At 39.2% G+C, this 17,867-nt stretch overlaps 1 protein-coding gene across 1 annotated transcript; it reads right to left on the bottom strand.

The window, feature by feature from the left end:
* Window positions 1–213: 213 nt before the first annotated feature.
* LOC132559480 (uncharacterized) lies at window positions 214–15,974 on the bottom strand. Its single transcript, XM_060224106.1, has 3 exons — window positions 15,967–15,974; window positions 14,156–14,334; window positions 214–8,256 (listed from the first exon to the last, which is right to left on the bottom strand). Exons 1-3 carry the CDS (start codon window positions 15,972–15,974, stop codon window positions 470–472), a joined length of 7,974 nt encoding a protein of 2,657 aa, XP_060080089.1. The 3' UTR covers window positions 214–469.
* Between the last annotated feature and the right edge of the window lie 1,893 nt (window positions 15,975–17,867).

Genomic DNA, 17,867 nt, shown 5'->3' with positions numbered 1-17,867 from the left:
ATACAGTAGATCATACACTACATACTGTAGACATCATTTATACAGTAGATCATACACTACATACTGTAGACATCATTTATACAGTAGATCATACACTACATACTGTAGACATCATTTATACAGTAGATCATACACTACATACTGTAGACATCATATATACAGTAGATCATACACTACATACTGATACTATATCACTTATACAGTATTTGACTGACTATCTTTTCTATTAATACGAATATCGGTGGAAAAAATCGTTCTCCTTTGCATTTTCCAACATCAGCTTACACATACTTAAAATAATTTGAATGGCCATTTTCCCCCATAGCCTGTAAACTTTCTCGCTGACAAACAGTTGTTTAGATAAGACATCCAAGTGTTTTTTATTTATATTGACGCTATTCGGTTGAACTCCATGGTACAGCAGTTAATCGTCTGCTTCCTTCCTGTTTCACTTATGTCGTGGCGGACGTCATATATTATTTGTGGGAATACACACATGTGATTTTAGGCGTTTCTCGCTGTTAAAGGGCAGTTTACATTTGGTACAAGTATATGGCCAGTCCCCAGAGTGATGTCGTAAATGAGCTATCATGGCATAACGATTTTGGTACACCTTATTACAAGTTGGACATTTTAAGTTTATCTTCTTGGTATGTAATGTTTTGTGCTGCTCAAGTCGACCTTTAGTGGAAAACATCTGTCCGCAAACAGAGCAAGATATACGATATCTTGTGGCACCGTGGACTTTTACCATGTGTTTTTGACGCTCAACAATTGTCTGGAAATCTTTCTTACATATCTTACAGTTGCAAAGATATCTAGGTTTAGTGCTTACTGCATTTTCCTTAGGTGTGCTTTTACAAGTCGACGGAAAAAGTATTGCATTCTGTGTCGAATTTACTGGATTGTTAGCGGTTTTGGCATGAACTGAAGTCATGTGACGTTGTTTTTCCGACATGGACTGGAACTGTATTTGGCAGTCAGTACAGGCGTATGGTTGTTGCGGATGACATTCCGCTATGTGGTACTGAAGTCTTTCGATCGTGGCAAATGGAATGAAACAATCCTCACATTTATGTATCAAAGCATCATGTCTGTGAATTTTGTGCCGTTTAAGGGCATCTTTAGTTCCGAATGTGTCCTGACAGGTATCGCACGTGAAGAGTCTTTCACGATGAACGTTCCATAAATGTTTTTCTAACTTAATCGCCTCTTTGTACACTGCTCCACACACACAACACGTTTCACCTTTGGTGTCTTTATTTGCGTGCATCATTTTAACATGTGCCTCAAGATTTTCGTTATCCCGGAATTGTTCCCCACATACCGTACACTTAACATCTACCGTTGCCTTCTCACGTGTTTGTAAATCCTGGCTATCCAGAGTTAGACACGCTACATTATCGTCGTTGTGGATTTTCATGTGCTTTTTAAGTCCGACAATAGTGCCAAACGTCTTACCACACACCTTGCACGTATGCTCGTTCAGAGCATTGGAGTGCAGAGTTTTGCGTCTCTGTAGGGAGTCGACATTAGTGAAGGTTTTGTTACCATGACTACCATTGTATTGCAGATCATCAGAGGCCCGACGACCCGTTGTTATCGGTACCTGTGCCCCCGACGTATTCATTTTCACTTGTGACAGGTCGTTTTTTTCTGGAACATTGTTTCTGTTAGGTTTCCTTCTTATTACATCTATATCCTTTTGGTCGTGAGCTGTTTCCATATGACGCTTGAGATTGTTTGCAAGCGCGTACCTATTGTTACACACATAACATCGAAATTGTCGGGTATCCTCGTGTATTCTCCTGTGTTCTGCTAGGGCTGTTGTCCTCACGAACCCCTTTCCGCATATGTCACAAATGAATTGTCTAGACTTTTCACACTCCTTTTCATGATCCACGTAGTCTTGATGGTTTACAAATTCCTTAGAACATCTGACACAAACATCTTCTGAACACTGATGATGTGTTCGTTTATGAGTCTTGAGCGTTTTAATGCTATTGTATTGCTGACTACAAACGCTACATTTGTGCAGAGAAATTTGGTTATGGGTTAAGAGGTGTAATCGGAGGCCGGCAGCATTGTTGAAGGTCTTATCACAGATATCACATATGTACATCTTGTCGCCCTCGTGGAGTTTGTAATGTCTTTTTAGACTAAATATTGTCTTATAATCTTTGTCACATATGTTGCACGTGTACATGTTCGACCCGGATACTTTCCCTGAACGAGATTTGTTATCTTTCAAATCCGTATCATTTGATTCCGTATGGGATCTACAGTGGTCTCCAATCTCTTCAAGAGTTTTAAAACTCTGATCACAAATGTCGCATTTATAACTCTCTGAATTTATCTCGCCAGTTGATCCGTCTACAATGCCTTTTTTTACAAGTTTGCTTCTCTTCTTATCATCCAACAGGTTTAGTTGTGCAGTGACAGTGTCGACGCTATTGGTACTAACAGGGCACTTATCTTGTGTGAGTGTTTCAACGGCAGTCTCTTTACAGTTATCACAATGTATCGTATTGTGTACGGATACATTTTTGACACTTGTGAATTTCTGGTCACATTTCATACAAGTGTTTACACTGTCCGTGTCTTTGTTTTCAACAAGATCATTTACATCTGATTCAACACAATCTCCACCATCGTTTTCAATATTATGTGCTACAGCTGTTACTTGTGGTTCATTGTTAACGATTTTGCGTGTTTTCTTCCTTGCAGCATTAGTACTTCTTGTTGTTAATGTGTCGCACTTTTCCTCATTTCTGTTTTCTGTGTGGGCTTTGGCATGTTTCTTCAGTGTACTGAGGGAAAAAAACTCTACATTGCATACGGTACATCTGTAGGGACGGCATTTCCCTGTGTGTCCCTTTTTGTGACATTCCAAACTATTGAGGTTAGGAAACTGCTTTAGACAGAGATCACAGTTATGTAAAATCTGTGTCTTATGTGAACTTCTGTGTGACTGGTAAGTCCATATGTCCTTGAACACTTCACCACACACATCACACTGGAACTTGTGTGTGTGTGTTTTCATATGACGCAACAAGAATTTGGTTGCGTCGAACTGACGTGTACAAAACCGACATTTGTATCTCATCGCTCCAATCTTCATACTATCAGTAACATTATTGGTCTGCTTTATCGCACTTGGTGTTTTAACGTTTTCAGATTCAGGCTCATCAGCTCTAGAAGGGTTTGGTCGAAACACTATCCGACGGGCGGAGATTTTTGGATGATACTTCATGTGTATTCTAAGCCCCTGTTTGGAATTACAAACTCGCCCACACATTAAACATTGGTTCTCTATATTTCCTCTGACATCTGGTTTTGTTGCCAATGCGGTTTCCGTCACTTTTTGCATCTTGGCTTGAACACTTTCTGAGGTAGCGGTATCTGCAAACAATATTCGTTCACGAGATTTTTCTGACGCGTCGTCGTCATGAATTACCATATGAAGCCGTATTCCTCTTATCGTACTGAAAGTCCGTTGGCAGATCAGACATTTGAAAGGAAAAAGAAGCTTAGAGCCGGCATGACATTGTCTACAATTTTCACTCAGTGCGGACGTGCATGGGAACGCTTTACAACAGATCAGGCACTGACTGTTTAGACTAACCGTGGGTAGGATTGACGACGAAGATGTGGAAGCGATTTGAGAATCCTTTTGGAATGAGGATAAATTTTCATCGATCGAAGGCGTTTGAGTTTGATTGACAGTGCTGTCCGTCCGAGATAAAGTTTCGTTTATTTCACTGGTTTTGTCTCCTGTTTTGTTGGTTTTTCTCTGCATTTTTTCGCTATGAGCCACAATTACATGACCTCGGAGTTTTAGATATGTGAGAAAGGATTGATTACATAGTAAACATTTGAAGTTGTGAGTTGTTGATGGACGACGAGCGTACTCCTCTCTTGTGTGATAATTACTATGTAAACGAATCCCTTGTAGAGATCCAAATGCTCGATTACATATCAGACATTTGAACGGGTTGTCCGTTGAAGCACAGTCATGGGCGTTAAGTTGTAAAAGGCTCGAAAATTTCATCCCACATGTACTGCATTCTTCTTTTGGGTGTGACCTCCCTTCATGTACACGAAGGGAATGTAGATTAGGATAGGTTCTATTGCAAACTGCGCATACGAGACTTATTTTTCCTCCGAGCACACCCTTCTCTTTGTTTTTGTTAAGATGTGCAACAGGACGATTCGACAATGTCGTCACATCGCTACGGTCATATACAGGTGACTGCAAAATAGAGCGCAATACAGGATTGGTTTGTGTATGAAGCACGTGTGTCCCAAGGTCATCCAAGGACGAAAAATGATCACCACAGGTTTTGCTCTTATTAACGTTTCGGTCTTCATGATTGTGGTTACTTGTCGACTCGTTTTCAATGTGTATGGCACATTTCCCGTCCGAAGTTTCACGCTCATGAAAATTATTATCAAAATTATCTTTTCGTAACGTTTCCTGCAAACATAGCCTTTTCTTGTACATGCCAGCAGGGAGGTTCTTGATAAGGACCGACCCGGAAAAGGCTTTAATCAGTATACTCAATCTTTGAATTTTTATTGTGGGTGATGTAACATGGACGAGACAGTGTAAATGCAAATCTTCCGCTGACCGGAAAACACATTTACAGGCATCGCAAGTATGCATTTTAACCCGTGACACGGCATTTGATTTATCACTATTAGATAGGAGAGGTACTTCCGGTTCTGGGAGGTCTTTGTCCTCAGTTGAAAAAGTACCTGATACCATCGGTAACACGCTTTCTTGGGGACATGCCTTGGAAATATCCATATCTAAATGCCCCCTGATATGTTCCTCGAGTTTTGATGGTATCGAAAACGAGAGACCACATCTGCCACACTTATATAGCATTGTTGAATCTAAAACACTACCATCTTTGTCTGCACAGAGCGACTTGGCATCGTTAATCGTTATACTTTCTTTTTTCGAACTACATTCACTCTGATCCCCCACCTGGGTTTCCTTTTCACTCCTGTGCTGTTTTCTGTGACGCTGGTGTTCAGATTCAGAATCAAATATTCTTTCACAAATGTCGCATTTCAATGCATCCTTCGTTATCTTATCTTCCGTGGATGTATTAAAATTCAAGAGGTCAAATATACCAAGGCGTTCCACTTTTACTGGTTCATCTTTTGAACTCTGTTTTTTAACAAGATGTTTGCCTTTCTTACTTTCAGTGTCAAACAAGTTGGTTGTTGATATTTCATTTCCAATCGGACGTTCATCATTGCTATCCTGAGATGATGATGTCAAAAATTCCATTTCAAATACGCTCACACGTGGTCGCGTCTGTTTAATATTTTCCAATTTAGATACAGATTCCTTATCGCTAGATGAATGGCTTACACAGTGAGAGTGAAATGATAGTATCGAATCAATCACTATCCCACACACACTACATTTATACGAATTCTGGTCGTCTTCATGTTTGGAAATGTGGCCATTTAACCTAGCAATGCTATGGAACGTTTCCTGACAGAGACCACATCTGTAGGGTTCTGAATTCCCTACGCCCTTGTTATCACTCCTGATCTGGCCACTACGGTCATCTTGGGCTCTGATGGAGAGTTTTCCTGACGGACCTTGTGCTGATTTATCGTGATCACATGATAGCTTTTCTGAACCAGATGTCTGGCTTGTCGCAATATTTTTGTTTACTTCCAGTGTGTCGTGTTTTGTTTGATCTGCGGTGGAAGAATCTTTGTTGTGATCATCGATATGGCGTTGAAGGTCGGCGAGAGTGGAAAATTCATTGTTACATTCCCCACAGCTGTACATGACACTGTCGGCAAGATCTTGCCCAGAGTCATCAGACTCTTCTTGCCAGTCGTCATTCTCCACTTCAACATCGTCGTCGATCAAAACATTCGAGTTAGAAACAGTAACGTCCACTGTGGCCTCGCTAGTTTCAGAAGCTGGAGTATGCCCGTTCGGATCAATATTCTCTGACAAATCGAATACAACATTGTCGTCAACAGCATCAGAAATTGCGCCATTACTACCCTCATTCATAGTTACCTCGTCTTGAAAAGACTCCAAGGAAAGGACTTGACTAGGTTTCACGTGTGATTTGGTATGCGCCTGCAGTAGGTCAAAACGCTGAAACATTTTCCCACAAAAGACGCATCGGAATGATCTTCCTTTCCAACACTTATTTCGGTACTGGTGTTTTCGCAATCTTTGTTTGTTTATAAATCCCATGCCACACCAATTGCACGTGATATCCTGCGTAGTATTATGGACTTTTTGGTGAACGATGAGCTGATGCTTTTCTTTGAATTTCATATCACAAACGCTACATTTATGAATCTTGGTTGCGGTGTGCGTGAGCTGATGAACCTGGTAACTGAGTATGGACTCAAACTCGTCGGTACATTTAAGACATTTGTACATGTTTCGAACTTCATGGCGTTCAGGGATATGCTCATCAAATTTCTCTTTGGATGGAAACTCGATGTTACAGACGGTACACTTTCTTATTTCTTTCACGTGTGTTTGTAGATGGAGTAAATATGGTTCCTTTTTAAAGAAATGTTTTGGACACAAAGAACACTTAAATTTCAGTGTTGAAGAGTGACCCTTTGCTATGTGTTTGTTTAAGTTAACCTTTCTGGAAAAGATTCTTTCGCACTTCTCACATTTTAGCATCGGTCCATTGTGTATTGCCTGATGACGCGCCAACATGAACGAACTCGCAAACTCTTCGTCACAGATATCACACTCATAACTATTTATCTTACTCTCATCACACTGGTGTCTTGTATATTGCTCGAGTCGTCCAAACGTTTTACGACACTTTTCACATCTTTTCACAATTTCAGACACTTTGTGTTTCCTATTGTGTAGCATGCCCCAATGATGTCCCGAAAATGACTTCCCACAAAAACGACAAACAAAACGAGCTGGGCGGTTACTGGTCTGGTCCACTTCCCCTCTTTCTCCTGCTCCGTCGTTCATATGATCATTGTTAACAGCAAGATGTACAGACGTAGAATCACGTGTGTACTTTACGTTCCGAGTTTCATAAACAGATAACGGACTTGTCGATGCAGATGCCTCCTTTGAATTATCATTGCTTATGGAAGATAGGAAAGTCACGCGTTCTTTTGGCACTGTGGGATGTTTTGTTGTGTTATGAACGTTCAGTTCTTTATCATTACTAAAGCTGATGTTACAGATTCCGCATTGATGAACGGAATCTTTGCTATGGTGTATACTCCTCATATGAGACGTCAGGTTTTCCGGGATAGTAAACCATTTCCCACACAACTGACATGAACAACGCTCACCTCTGTGCATGGATTTCTCATGTCGGTAGAGCGATCTGACAGAGAGAAACCGCTTGGGACACCTCCCACACTGGTGGAACTGAAATGTCGCGTGGTTCCATTTCATTTGATGTTCACGTAATTTTCTTTCAGTGGGATAGTCAGCACCGCATGTTTTACAGACGAATTGATTTGGTGCGTTCTTAAAATGACTTTTCTTGTGAAGTAAGAGGTTCTTTGCGGTGTAAAACTTGAGATGACAGAAGGTGCAGGAGTGTGATAGCTTCAACAAGTGTGTCTTCACATGTGATTTAAGGAGAGAGAAGTCATTGAATTTACGGTCACATAAATTACATGTGAAACTATTTTTCACATGATACTCCCAGTGTCTCGCCAAAGTACTGAGTACGTTGAAGGTTTTGTGACACAAATCGCACTCCACATACATGAATCTGTTATGACTTTTTTTGTGTTCTTCAAAGGACTCGTTTTCATAATGTCTTTTGCATATTTTACAAAACTCAAATGTCATATTGTGCATCGTTTCTTTGTGTATTCGCAATCGGTCTTTCCTACTGAAACCCACGTTGCAAACCTCACATTGGTAAGGATCAACACCTGAATGCATGGTTAAATGAGTGTGAAACTCAGTGCTTCTCCGAAAAGTCCGCAGACACAAGCTGCATTTAAATGGCTTAGGACCCGTATGTAACCGACTGAAGTGGTTGTATGGTTCACTGCATATGGAACATCTCGGAGGTTCTTTGTCATCGTGTGTTCCCAAATGTGTTAACAGTCCATTTGCATCCTCACATTGGGTTCCACATACAAAGCATAACAGGAGGTCACTGGGCGAGAGAAAACCTGCGTGAGTCTGTAGATGGGTCACAAAATCGAACGTACGTTCGAAATATTGGTGGCACACATGACATCTGTATAGACTTGTATCTGAAACAGATAAGGAAAATCAGTAATGCTACCAACGAACAAAGAAAGATACTGGTATATTGACAAAATCAAATACAATTTTGATGAATATATGGCAAGATAGGAAAACAATTACAGAGACTCTTGCAAAGTACGTGGAGTGTCAGAAGAGTAAATGTCTTCTGTTTCATCGACGAAACCCGTCATATAAATATTTGTCAATCCAAGAAGGTAACAAAGGTGAACAAGGTAAACAACAACGTAACCATCAGGCAAACCAACGAAAATAGAACACTCCATTCATTCGAGATGTTAACTGATATAGCGTTGGCCATTTTTTACCCTCAACTCATTCCGTTAAATTGACAAACCTTGTGTTAAGGAATATCGGAATATTTCACTCGGGCTGGTTGTAATCATCCAACCAACCACTCCTCTTCCAACCATCATCAACACCACCATACCAAACCCCTCACCCTCACCAAGGGGCCGAAAATGCTATTAGTTAATATAATTACTTAATGCTACAGTGGGTCTTTTCATTTTACTATTATTATGGATGTTTAAGATTGTATCATATTCTGGATGTTTACAATTGTGACTTATTCCAGATGCTTAAAATTGTGACTTATTTCAGGTGCTTATAATTGTTACTTATTCGGGATGTGTAGAATATTGACTTCTTCTGGAAGTTTAAAATTGAGACTTATTCTTGGTGTTTATAATTGTGACTTATCCTGGATAGCCAAAATTGTGAGTTATTTTAGATGTTTTAAAATTGTCATTTTGTCTGGATGTTGAAATTTGTGGCTTTTATTTGGAGTGATTTCGTTAAATCGTGGTTTGGTTGTGTACATGCTATATTGGAATACCATGTACAACCCCTAAAGCAGGGTTTCCGTTTGAAGCGAAAAGCCCTAAAACTTTCGTCTTCCATAAGGTTAAACTCGGGAGTTAACCAAGACTTAGTTGTATGAGTACTTGGATTGAATCTAACAACACATATGATTTATGAAATGTATAGATAAATTTGTAGATCAATTGATTTTTTCTGCACAATTTCGATTTTCCGCTATTTTTGTCGACATCGTCAATAATTGTCCTACTTTCGTTTAAACACTGAACTAAACTGTACGTTAAGCACTTAAATTTATATTGAGATTATAACAAGTAATTGAGTAATTAAGTGTACTAGCAAGAATTCTGTTCGATCGCAGAATTGAAAATAAGTCATTCATTACTGTAATTCTGTAAAATTCTTTTTCATAACCAAAGCCCTAGAAATCCTGCCAGGGTCAAAATTCGCTAGAATACAACACGAGTATATAAATAGACATCAAATTCGCTAGAATACAACACGAGTATTAATGACTTTCATGATCACTTATTGTATTATCTACACTTATGACATGATTTTCATCATCACTTACTGTATTATGTATACTAATAATAAAGATTAGACCTGGCTACATTGACAAAATAGCTGTCAACCAAACCAGACAAAAATTGTATGGTAACAGAATGTATTGTAATATACAACCGTGATACATGAAGAGGAAACCTATCTACACTGACAATCTGTGAGATACGGTTATCAACCGAACCAGAGAAAAATGTTTATAAAAACAAACAAAAAATATCTGGACAACCGTGAATACGTTTAAGTCTGTAACACATTCCGTAATACATACTAGTAACTGGTTTGATTTTATATAGCTGATAATATCTGTACATTTTTAGGGTAAGGGTCTGATAGCTGACTTGTATCGGAAGCCATTGTCCCTTTGTCCTAGTTTAGCTCTATTAGTGTCAATACAGGATGACATACAAGTACATTACCTATCGCGAACTTTAACCATATCCAAGATCATTGTCTAGGTGAAACATTACCATGTAAGGCGGGATATGTTTAATGATACCATGGGGAAAGGGGTAGGGGGAGCACTACAAACAATACTTGACCAGAATTCTATTTAAGAAATAGGCGATAGTTTCGATTGGAACATGATGTTTACAAGGAAAATGATGAGAGGGGTTCGGGTAGACAGAGAAGGGTCTGGAAATGGGAATGATAAGAGGGGTTCGGGTAGATAGAGAGGGGTTAAAAATAGGAATGATAAGAGGGGTTCGGGTAGATAGAGAGGGGTTGAAAATAGGAATGATAGGAGGGGTTCGGGTAGAGAGAGAAACAGGGTTAAAAATAGGAATGATAAGAGGGGTTCGGGTAGAGAGAGAAACGGGGTTAAAAATAGGAATGATAAGACTGGTTCTGGTAGATACGGAGGGGTTGAAAATAGGAATGATAAGAGGGGTTCGGTTAGATAGGGAGGGGTTGAAAATAGGAATGATAAGAGGGGTTCAGGTAGATAGGGAGGGGTTGAAAATAGGAATGATTAGAGGGGTTCAGGTAGATAGAGAGGGGTTAAAAATAGGAATGATAAGAGGGGTTCGGGTAGAGAGAGAAACGGGGTTGAAAATAGGAATGATTAGAGGGGTTCAGGTAGATAGAGAGGGGTTAAAAATAGGAATGATAAGAGGGGTTCTGGTAGATAGGGAGGGGTTGAAAATAGGAATGATAAGAGGGGTTCGGGTAGATAGAGAGGGGTTAAAAATAGGAATGATAAGAGGGGTTCAGGTAGATAGGGAGGGGTTGAAAATAGGAATGATTAGAGGGGTTCAGGTAGATAGAGAGGGGTTAAAAATAGGAATGATAAGAGGGGTTCGGGTAGATAGAGAGGGGTTAAAAATAGGAATGATAAGAGGGGTTCGGGTAGATAGAGAGGGGTTAAAAATAGGAATGATAAGAGGGGTTCAGGTAGATAGGGAGGGGTTGAAAATAGGAATGATAAGAGGGGTTCGGGTAGATAGAGAGGGGTTAAAAATAGGAATGATAAGAGGGGTTCAGGTAGATAGAGAGGGGTTAAATATAGGAATGATAAGAGGGGTTCAGGTAGATAGGGAGGGGTTGAAAATAGGAATGATAAGAGGGGTTCAGGTAGATAGGGAGGGGTTGAAAATAGGAATGATAAGAGGGGTTCAGGTAGATAGGGAGGGGTTAAAAATAGGAATGATAAGAGGGGTTCGGCTAGAGAGAGAAACAGGGTTAAAAATGGGAATGATAAGAGGGGTACGAGTACAGAGAGAGGGAGGTTAAAAAGGGGGAAAATGAAAGTGGTTCTTGGAGAGAGAATGGGGTTCGAAATGGGAAAGATGAGAGTGGTTGTTGGAGAGAAGGTCCTTAATAAAGGAAATGATGAGAGGGGACGAGGTAGAGAGAGTTGAAAGCTCAAGAAGGGGAATGGTAAAAAGTTCTCGGGTAGAGAGGAGATGGGAAGAAGGAGTGGGGGGGTTAGAGGGGAAGAAGGAGTTGGGGGGTTAGAGGGAAAGAAGGAGTGGGGGGGGTTAGAGGGGAAGAAGGAGTGGGGGGTTAGAGGGGAAGAAGAAGTGGGGGGTTAGAGGGGAAGAAGGAGTTGGGGGGTTAGAGGGAAAGAAGGAGTGGGGGGGGGTTAGACGGGAAGAAGGAGTGGGGGGGGGGTTAGAGGGGAAGAAGGAGTTGGAGGGGTTAGAGGGGAAGAAGGAGTGGGGGGGTTAGAGGGGAAGGAGTGGGGGGAAGAGGGGAAGAAGGGGTGGGGGGGTTAGAGGTGAAGAAGGAGTGGGAGGAGGGGAAGAAGGAGTGGGGGAGGGAAGGAGTGGGGGAGAGGTGAAGAAGGAGTGGGGGAGAGGGGAAGAATGAGTGGGGGGGGGGAGAGGTGAAGAAGGAGTGGGGGGTTAGAGGGGAAGAAGGAGTGGGGGTTAGAGGTGAACAAGGGTAACAATTAGAGGGATCCGGGATAGAGACTTCACATAAGTGGTGTTAAGAAGGAAATAATGAGATAATGAGAGGGATTTGAAACTTAGGGTTGGTAAAAATGAAATATTACTTTCGTAGGTAACAAACGAGAGATAAGTTAGAGAGGTTGTTATGGAAACAGTTGTAGCGGAGGTTGGAAAGTCTTGAAGCAGTGGGAAGAGAAAATATCGGTGGTCAATTGATAATATATCCACCATGAGATAATGAAACATATCGAGAAAATCAAGAAATTCCTGCATAAAGGTAATGTTATCAGCATCAATCAAATGAAACTGGGGATAGGGGTGGCTTAGAGATCACAGTGTTCAATAAATACGACACTACACACGTACGCATGCTCACATCCTCAAACACACTTGTTTTGTTCACGGTTGTTACTGAGGTGAAATTCTATTATATAGTGATTCGGGGATTTAAAACGGTTACATTGTTGAATACCAGAATCTACTTTTGTACTACATCTACTACCTGGTCCTTCTGACATTAAAACGACTCAGTAATTCTGTAAACAAGGTCATCGGGCCATGTTGTTTTCTATCACGAGGACGAACACAGTACAACATTTACTGATTTTAGTATTGTGTGACACCATTATCACGGATTTATAAGTATATGGGTGACACCATTATCACGGATTTATAATTATATGGGTGACACCATTATCACGGATTTATAATTATATGGGTGACACCATTATCACGCATTTATAAGTATATGTGTGACACCATTATCACGGATTTATAAGTATATGGGTGACACAATCATCACGGATTTATAAGTATATGGGTGACACCATTATCACGGATTTATAAGTATATGGGTGACACCATTATCATGGATTTATAAGTATATGGGTGACACAATTATCACGGATTTATAAGTATATGGGTGACACCATTATCACGGATTTATAATTATATGGGTGACACCATTATCACGGATTTATAATTATATGGGTGACACCATTATCACGCATTTATAAGTACATGTGTGACACCATTATCACGGATTTATAAGTATATGGGTGACACCATTATCACGGATTTATAAGTATATGGCTGACACAATTATCACGGATTTATAAGTATATGGGTGACACCATTATCATGGATTTATAAGTATATGGGTGACACAATTATCACGGATTTATAAGTATATGGGTGACACCATTATCACGGATTTATAAGTATATGGGTGACACCATTATCATGGATTTATAAGTATATGGGTGACACAATTATCACGGATTTATAAGTATATGGGTGACACCATTATCACGGATTTATAAGTATATGGGTGACACCATTATCACGGATTTATAAGTATATGGTAAAACAATTATCAGGGATGTATAAGTATATGGGTGACACCATTATCACGGATTTATAAGTATATGGGTGACACCATTATCAGGGATTTATAAGTACATGGGTGACACAATTATCACGGATTTATAAGTATATGGGTGACACAATTATGACGGATTTATAAGTATATGGGTGACACCATTATCACGGATTTATAAGTATATGGTAAAACAATTATCAGGGATGTATAAGTATATGGGTGACACCATTATCACGGATTTATAAGTATATGGGTGACACAATTATCAGGGATTTATAAGTATATGGGTGACACCATTATCAGGGATGTATAAGAGTATGGGTGACACAATTATCAGGGATTTATAAGTACATGGGTGACACAATTATCTTGGATATATAAATATATGGTGATACAATTATCAGGGATTTTAATACCGATTTAAGGATGTAAATATTCTGTGTAGATATGATATTGACCCGTTCTATTGTTTATCGTGTTATAAAACGTGTTCTATCCGAGATTTTTCTGATTTCTTTCATGAGGTTTGAGTTGAGATTGAAATTCAGAAAACAATACAAAATATACAATATAGAGCAAATGAGTTGTAAAATATGTCGGCATTCGATACCTGTGAAAATATTCGGATGTCGTTTTTATTTATATGCTGTTTTTATCGCATTTATTTATTCACTCATTTACTGATGTACTTATTCTAAAAAACAAATTGATAGATTTACTTACTTCCATTTTGAAGCCTGCTGTTTCCAGCATAGACGACATCAACAGAATTCTCTCTCGGTTTCTCGTTAGATAAGTTATCCATGTCTTCAATTGTCTTGCCGGATTGTTTAGGATCATTTAGCGTCACATCGTCTCCTTCCGGCGACCCATTCATGACGTCACTATGATGTCCAGCGAGACTCCAATACAGTTATTCGATTTTAAACCATGACGTCATGACGCATGCTCATTATTTGGTGTATCGTTAAGTTCCGTCCAGGTAATGCTTGAAGTTCCGGAAGTTGACACAGATATGAAGATGTTTTGTGACTCTCCTAGAACAACAAAGTGAATTCACACTCTATATCATCATAATCATAATTCTAACTAAACTTCAATAAAACCGTCATGGCAAAGGATACATTTAAGTAAGATTCACATGGAAACTTCCGAAAAATGCAAGAGCAAGTGTTCCGGAAGAGTAAGCGTTTTCTGCTTCATCGGCAACACCCGTAATGTAAATCTTGATCAAAGTAAGTAATAACAAACACAAGTCTATAATACATAAACTTATCTTTTTGGATTTCTTCAAACAGAATTTGTCTTGACAGATCAATTCAAGGCACCCGAAAAATACCTTAAACCACAGCGTGTTGAACAAACCCGCTGGTATCAAATCTGTAGCCAACCAACATTTTATTCTAGACTATTTGGCTAAACACAAAGGTATTTTATTCGTTTAATTAGAGTATGCGCGTGCACTCTATAACTGTGAACTATTAAGTTAATATGTAAGATCAAATATTCAAAATTGTGCAAGACATAAGCGAGATGTTTCATCATAATGTATCTGCCCGTGTTAATTTAGTACTGACATCTACTGTGAACAATTATGTATTGCCCAGTGGCCAGAGACATTCTGTCGTTACTGATCTACTACACATGTTCATGTATTAATTCATTCCCTTATTATATAATTACCTGAAGCCGATCTTAGCAGTTTGAATGGTGGTCAGTGTAACTTTATCTTGTTGTAGACAGCCGAATCTATTGCCATTTATGTGTGCAATACTATGTCAATAACTATGTATACTTCAATCCATGCTTACCTGTTAGCTAATGTGTATTAGTACTTCATCAGTTAATTAACATGGCTAGTATAAAGTATCGGCTCCTGACGGCCAGACAGGAGAGAGGCTAGTCTCCACTGGCGGAACCCCCCGCTCACTCGGGCTTTTTCCCCGAGCAAGAACATCTCAACCCTATACCCAACTTATGAAATTGTAACACGTTTTTCGTCATATTTAGTACCGTAACAAGTTTTTCATTTCAACTGATTGGGTTAAGATAGAGTGTTCAGATGTTATAAGGAGAGCCCTGGTCAACAAACGGTATTTCAAAATACGAAAACACTCGAAGATCGTTAAACAGAGGCGTGTCTCTACATTTTAAGGACTCCGCGTTTTTTTTAAGAACCTAAACATGACCCTGTGTTCTGTAGAGCTATGTTATCGTGCCTCGACCGTTGATGTACACCACATAATGGTGACTGTGACCTTGACATCTCATACACGAGTACATATGACCGACATGTACAGCTTGTTTTTATAAATACATGTACCTGTAACGACCAGAAAGTTCTGGTACTTCGCGTGACGACCCTAAATTACGTCATGAAATGAGTGACATACTAAAATCCAAGCATGTTTTCCGAGTATTGAAAAATGATTGATACTTATTAGGCAGTGAATGATATTAAAGCTACCGGAATATATTGTAGACACACTTACCTGTAATTACATTTAACAAATTCTATAACCCGGTGCCGTTACCTTCCCATTCTGCCCTACCCCTGCCTTCAAGTTTCCCCTGTCCATATTAGACCTATTTAATATACCCATCCTTTTATCGATTTTTTAATTACATAAACTTATACATTACATCCATTTTCAACTCCTTATATTCGCCGTCACACTATTTTCCAGTTTAATAAACATTTGTAAATTAACTTGTTTATTGTGTGTTAGATTCATATACCGTTAGGTTTCTTTCAACTTCCACGTGGTCTGAATTTTTCGTCGTCTCTGTAACTATTGTACCGTCCATACTTCCGCTATTGTTTCCCGTTTCTTGTCAATTGCTACATTTCATTTGTATTACTACACGATCGTATATTTCATTCACAATACTTACATACGTCCATGTCATTCACTCCTGCAATATTTACCTCTCCTTGAACTATAATTTTACTCCACCGGTGTACCTGTCCTATGTTGGTCACCTGTCGTATCTGTGTGTAATTTATCCCCAACTACACGTGGCACACTTACATGAAACAATCTGGTTATCCTCCATGTTTACAGAGACCTTTAGTAATAAGTTTTAGATCCTGTCATGGCCACTGTCCCGTCTTGTTGTGTATATAATGTACGTCTCCAGTCATTCTCATACATGACTACGTTTGTACTTGTGAATACGCGGGGGTGCACTGTGGCAGTTACGTCAAACACAACCCTGGATATCTGCTTGCAGTGTATTAACCGAGCGACACAAATTTGTGTGCTGTATTAGTTTTAAGGTCAGCCCCTTGTCTATGCCTTTATGTGGGAAATTTACCGAGCATGTGGTGTCCATGTATTAAGATTGCCCGTTATCAGTGAAATATATTTAACAAAACATTCACAATAACCAGTGGTTATTATTTAACTATTTAAAACCCATTGCAACGGAGTTACAATAAGGAATCTCCGAATTGCATATATAATTGCATGTTATATATACCCATGGTTCCTGCCGATTGACTATATCATAGGTTTTTTGATGACACACCATGCCCTAGGTCATGCATATAGAAATACAGGCCTAGTGTGATACGTTTTTTTTTCGTTTCAAATGTGCACGGGTGGTATAACAATGATGACGTCATCCATTCATGTGTAACCCTTTCATTTGATTTCTGTTGGAAGACCGCGGTGATAATTGAAATACTAAAATCTAATTTTTTTCTAACTTTTCGCAGTGATTAAGATCTAAATTAAACATTTAAAATGAGTTTTAAATTAATGGTGTAACTGTGTAACTAGACTGACTTTTTACACAAATTGTATCGCGGATCTAAAACATTAATTCAACATAAGAAAAATTGGTTGACTTGAAGCATGCTAATCAATATTTATATCACAACTAAACTAACGCTTTGTGTGAGAATTCCATGGCCGGCTTTGTAGATATCGTGTAACACGCGGTTAATAACACTATTGTGACGTCATGAATAAATGACGTCACACGATTGCCACTGTGGCGAATTCTACACCGTCTGAAAGGAAATGTGTCATATTAGGATATAATATGGTGATTTTCGATATAAGTCGGGATAGATCATTTTTTGAAATAGAGTATATACGTCTTAAAATATACGCTTTATGCACGTCCTAAAATCCATCTGCTTTCCATCGCTGTCGAATACAGCAAACTACATGTAGCGAGTGTATCGCGACCATAGCAGCGCCGGTTGTAGGGTAAATATGATTTCATAGTTTTTAACATGACATCTTGAGGTCCCCACGAACTTGCTAGCACTAGGGCTATGGAACAGTTGTAAGATACAATTCATTAATTGTCTTACTACTGTCTCTCATTATAAACTTCCATTAAGAAGTGCTGTTCACTTATTTGTCTTTCTGACGTGAGTTATCGACGGTTTGTAAACACAACTTGATGGATACTACTTTAG

Source organism: Ylistrum balloti, unplaced genomic scaffold (genome assembly GCF_031769215.1).
Source record: "Ylistrum balloti isolate Yb309-2 unplaced genomic scaffold, AGI_CSIRO_Ybal_v1 Utg370922, whole genome shotgun sequence".
Taxonomy (NCBI): Eukaryota; Metazoa; Mollusca; class Bivalvia; order Pectinida; family Pectinidae; genus Ylistrum; species Ylistrum balloti.
Note: the sequence above shows the minus strand (reverse complement) of the source record. Positions and strands in the feature narration are given on the sequence as shown.

Coding starts and splice junctions, on each gene's coding strand:
- LOC132559480 (XM_060224106.1), bottom strand. Junction 8,257..14,155: donor CAGCAGGCTTCAAAATGGAA/GTAAGTAAATCT, acceptor TATCTGTTTCAG/ATACAAGTCTATACAGATGT.